The following is a 5,001-nucleotide window of genomic DNA, read 5'->3' as shown; positions in this document are numbered from 1 at the left end:
GCTGCCGACTTTTTCGGGAGACAGAGCCGTTGACGGAAGCGTAGCAGGAAGAGTGCCGTTGGGTAACCCAGGAGTCAGTCCGTGCGTACCCACACGGTGCAGTCCGTTGGCACCAAGTCACGCAGTCACCCCCCTTCCTCTCCCGTGAGACCCCTGGCTCTCACCCGAAGGCAGGACACTGTCTGGTTACCGCCAGAGTCTGCAGTTCTTGGATCCCAAATACACACTCGTTTGCCTCTTGTTGTGGCTCTTTATTTTCAGGTTGATCCCTGAGTACATGGCACTGAGGCTTCTCAGGACAAGAAGGAGCTGGCTGGGCAAAGGGGAAGGAAGGGGAGGAGGGCAAGGAAAGGCAGTTACGCCAGGACGTGACGTGTGTTCAGAAAGCTCCCCCTGGCGACGAGGCACGGGGCGACTGCGACGTGGGGCTGGGGGCCGCTGGGGGCCGTTGTGCTCGTTCAGATCAGAGAAAGCAGGCCATGGGGCTGGAGAGACCGTCCTGAGGCGGCGTCTGTAGGGGGGCCTACCTGCCAGGGGCAGTAGGGAGAGGGGAGAGGGACAGGACTTTCAGGTTGGTGCCTGAGAGACCCGAAAAGGGCCACAGCCTCCAAGTCCAGTGGAGGAAGGACGGCCGGGCAGACAGAAGCCCGGGCCCTGGCTCCCCAGGCAGGCCGCACACTTGCAGGGGGCCCTGCTGGAGAGAGGGGGTGGGCAGCACTTCCAGGCTCTGGGAGGGCTTGTGTCCCACGGCGTCAGGCAGGCGGCCCCCTGCCCAAGTCACAGACACACCGTGCGACTTGATGGAGAGAAATCGAGTAGCCACTCTCCTCTCTGCAGCTGAGGGCTCCCTGCTTTGGAGAGAGGTCAGATGCCCAGGTCAGACGGTCTGTCTGATGGAGACAGGCTTGAACCCAGGCTTGAGTGACTATGTCCCAGTCTCACCCTCCCCAGCCATCGTACTTCAACCAGGCCAGTCTTGGTATCAAAGAAAGGAGATTACCGGGGACCCCTGACCTCCACCTTCCACCCAGCCAGGCCAGGCCACTTAGAGGGCCCTTCAAGGCCAGGAGCACACTGCCATGACCTCACCCTCCTGGGGACTTGACCAGGACATCAAGTGTCATCCGCGGGTGGAATGAGCTAGGGCCTCCAGGAGAGGAGAGAAGGGCCCGCAGCTGACTCAGCACCCTTACATTCTCTCCACACCCTTACATTCTGCCACCCACCCTACGGACCACCTGAGAAGCATATATCCCTGGCTGGAAGCAAGGGCTCCTGCCTCCCGGCCAAGAAGAGCACAGTCCTAGCCCAGCTCGTCCCCCGGTGTCACACAACTCAGCAAAGCTGGGCCTTCCAGGAAATGCATGCCCAGCCAGAAGAAACAGAGTTTCAGGGCTTAGAACAGGGAAGCTCATGTGATCCTGGTGAGCTCTGGTCCTGTCTGAGCCTGTTTCCTCATCTGAATGTGAGGTTGGGCTCATTTACCCTAAAGCTTCAACAGCTGTGACGCTCTTTTTGTGTCTGCTCTCCGGTCTCTGGCCCCACTCCAGCTGAAGGGTTGGACACCAGATGCCTGGTCCCTGCAGAGAGCCCCCGACTCTGGCCTCAGAGATCCACTTCCTCACTCCCCGCAGGTCCCCGGAGGTTGGAGGTTCAGTGCAGCCCCAGCCAGAGGAATGTGAGCCATTCCCGGCATCTCCTCCCCTGTGGCCAGCCCAGAGAGGGGCTGGGGCCTCTGGGCCATTCTGACAGGAAATTAGCTGGGCCTGGCCTTCCCCACTACCAGCTGCTCTGCTGACCCTGACCCCGTGTTTTCTGAAACTCGATACTGCAAATTTCAGAGCCTCCTCTCCATTCCCAAGGAGGCCTGGGTGAGCTCTGTGTCTAACCTCCAGCCTGCATGCGGGTTAGCCTTCCTGCCCTGGGAACTCCAGCCCTGCTGTGACCCTAAGCAGGCCCTACTCTCTCTAGGAGACTGGTGTCCCCATGTCTGAGGCTTGGAGGGAGGCAAGTGAGAAGGGATGTGGAGAGACCACGTAAGAGGCTGTTGTGGTCCAGCGGAAGAGTGCCGGTGGTTAGGATTAGGAAGGGGCAGTGAAGAGGTGAAGAACTGGACAGAGTCCAGAGCTATCAAGGCAACAGGATGAAACGGGGGTTAGTCTGGCCACAGAGGCTGCAGGGAGAGGTGTCTGAGGCCCCCTAGTTTCCTGAGTTGCAAAGCTGGACGCCCGGTGGTGCCTCTTGGGGAGAGGGGGAGCACCAGGGACTAAGCAGGGCTGTGGGGGAGGAGAAAGGACTCCAAGTTTGCCTTGGACCATACAGGCCAAGGAGCCTTTCAGATGTCCTAGTGAACATTTGGATACAGAGAGGAATGAGCTGGAAACGCACGCTAGGGAGGCAGGAAAGTAGATGGTAACCCAAGCTGAGAGGCGGACAGGCGTGCCGCAGGCGAGAGTTCAGAGAAGAGGAGAGAGCCTGCCTGCGCCCAAGGACACTAATGCTGAGTGGCCTGTGCGGGGTGGACCCGGAGGGAGCGGCGAGGAGCAGAGGACAATGCAGGAACAACCCGAGAACGCTGCGCTCACGAGGAGCGGAGAAGGGATGTTCAGGGGGCCAGCGCAGCAAGCTGCTGGACGACTAGGCAGAGGAAGACTGGAGAGTGGCCCGGGGTCACTGACGACTCCAGGGCAGTGCCGGCCGCTCAGGCAGGCTGCAGGGGGCTGGGGGGCCCTGGCACCGAGGCCTTGAGAACAGCCGCGAGAGCAGGGATGACCCCAGAAAGGCGGCCTGGCGCCCGCAGGGGCCTCGCGAGGGCCACTCCGCGCCTCGAGGGCTGAGCTAGAGGGAGGTGCGAGGCGGCCACGGCGGGGCGCTGTCCTCGCCGGCCGCGCTCCCCGGGCTCCCCGGGGCCGCCCCGCCGCGCTCGCGCACGCACACGCACGCACGCACACACGCACGCACGCACGCACGCGGCTTGAAGCTTGAACGCCCGGCATAAAGCTCGGCCCCGAGGCGGTCGTCTGTGCTGGAGGCGGCGGGCGAGGACGGGCACGCAGCTTCTCCCTTCCGTCGGAGTGCGCGGTCTCCCTGAGAAGGCGGGCCCGCCCTGAACGACGGCCGGCTACTGTCGCACCACGTGTGCCCCCCACGGGTTTTCCGCGAAGCCTGCCGTCCTCTGCCTGGAAAGAGCCGGGAGCCCGCGTCCCCGCGCTCGGCCCGCTCCGGAGACACAGGCAGGCGCCGGCGCCGAAAGGCGGAACTGCACGGCCACGTCGCGGCGCGGTCGTCCCTGTGCGCCGCGGAGCTGAGCGGGGCGCGTCACCGGGGGGCACGGAGGCGCCGGGCGTGAGCGGGAACCAGGGTTCGCCCGCCCCGCCTTTCCCGAGCTCCTGCCAGCACCCCTCTGGCTTCAGACACGCTCTCACCCAGTGACTCGTGGTTTCCCTCCAGCCTCTCGGCCACGCCGCCCAGGGCGCCCGTGCTCCGGGTGACCCAACCGCCCCGGACCCCGTCCCCTCTCTGCCCCGTTCCTGGATGGCTGGCGCTGAGGGCCGCCTCATCAGCGTCCAGCTCCGGCCTCAAGCCCTTCGCGAGCCCCGGCCGCCTCCGACGCCTCCACCTGAGCACCCAAAGGCACCCTGACCGTGTGACAGGTGCACTCCTGTCCCTGCACTTCCCGCCCGCCGCCCGAACAGAAACCTTGCTTCTCTTCCTCTGAAACGGGATCCTTAGACTTGCCCAGGCCACAGGCGGAGTCGTCCTCAACGGAATGTTCCCTGTTCTCACGCTCGCAGTTGACCCTGCCTTCAGAATACACCCTCGGCCTGACCGCTTGTCACCTTGCTACCGCTAACCTGGCCCACCTCCCACCCGGGCTTGTGCAGGAGCGACCTCAGCAGCACCCTGCTTCCACCCAACAGTGGCCAGGGGGCCCCTAGAAATGTACGTTCAGGGCATCCTCCGTCCGGCGTCCCCCAGTGCCATTCCCTCTTCCTTGGACTGAAGTCTCTAAGACCTTAGAACAGCTTACAAAACCTCTGGCGAACCCTCCCTCGCCACCCATCCGGCCTCCTCCCCAACCACCGGCCCCTTGTTCACCCGCACCAGCCGCCACCGCACTTGCCCTGTTCTCTTCCCAGGACAGTCCCCCCCCCCCCCCCCACAAGACTTCCTGAGCTCACCCCTCACTTTGCTGGCTCTCTGCCCAGAGACACTCCCCGGCATGTGGCTCACATGACAGCACCTGGCTCTGGCCTTGCCCCCGCGCTCCTCACCTGCTCCGCCGTGTCCACAGCATCGTTCCCCACGCACAGAGGCCTGTCTGTCCCTCCCCCTCAGTAAGCAGGCTTCATGAAGGCCGTAACTTCCTCTTCGCGGTCTGCCTCTCGGCACATGGAAGCCTGCTTGAGGCACAAACATGCACATAAATAAGTACTTTGTAAAAACTTGTGGGACAAAGGAGCAAGAGTAGCTGAGCGGATGGCCGCTGGGCACAGGGGAGGACGCCCAAGCAGGTGAGGGAGGACAGACAGATCCACCAAAGGTGGAGAGAAGGGCGCCCTTCCTGCCCTGCCAGGTGCCATCTGCATGAGACCTGAATGTTGGTGAGCTCTGCAAGGTGGTCCGTTTTATCCTCAGCTGTCTCCCACCTCTTTCCTGATGATACGGGTTTCTGTTCCTTGCAACCAAAATAGTCTTGACTCAAGCACTATCCTTCCACCCACCCTCCACATCTCCACCCTACATCTAGCCTCCCAACCATCTAGACATCTAGTCAAACAGCCCACTGGGCCCTTCATCCCCAAGAGCGCCTGCCTGCCCAGAGTCCACCCATCCACCTATCAGATAGAATCAACAACTGTCCCACTACATGGCAGCCCCTCAAAACACACATGGTAGCTTGGGGCCAGATCATGAAGGGTCTTGAACGCCAGCTAAACAGTGGGGAGCTATGGAAGAATTTTGAGCCAAAAAGTTATGTAATCGTATCTGTATTTGAGA

General features: G+C 62.3%; 1 protein-coding gene across 1 annotated transcript; it reads right to left on the bottom strand.

Annotated features, from left to right (window-relative positions):
* Positions 1-2,456: 2,456 nt before the first annotated feature.
* On the bottom strand, positions 2,457-3,560 carry LOC130544525 (collagen alpha-1(I) chain-like). The gene is made up of 2 exons (XM_057316631.1): positions 2,962-3,560; positions 2,457-2,838 (listed from the first exon to the last, which is right to left on the bottom strand). Exons 1-2 carry the CDS (start codon positions 3,558-3,560, stop codon positions 2,457-2,459), a joined length of 981 nt encoding a protein of 326 aa, XP_057172614.1.
* Between the last annotated feature and the right edge of the window lie 1,441 nt (positions 3,561-5,001).

Source organism: Ursus arctos, unplaced genomic scaffold, assembly GCF_023065955.2.
Source record: "Ursus arctos isolate Adak ecotype North America unplaced genomic scaffold, UrsArc2.0 scaffold_22, whole genome shotgun sequence".
In the NCBI taxonomy this organism is placed as follows: Eukaryota; Metazoa; Chordata; class Mammalia; order Carnivora; family Ursidae; genus Ursus; species Ursus arctos.
Note: the sequence above shows the minus strand (reverse complement) of the source record. Positions and strands in the feature narration are given on the sequence as shown.

Bases quoted from the DNA above. Each gene is read 5' to 3' on its own strand.
- LOC130544525 (XM_057316631.1), bottom strand. From the start codon at position 3,560: ATGAGGCGGCCCTCAGCGCCAGCCATCCAGGAACGGGGCAGAGAGGGG. The intron at 2,839-2,961 runs GTGCGTGCGTGT...ACCTCCCTCTAG, and splicing joins GCTTCAAGCCGCGTGCGTGC to CTCAGCCCTCGAGGCGCGGA.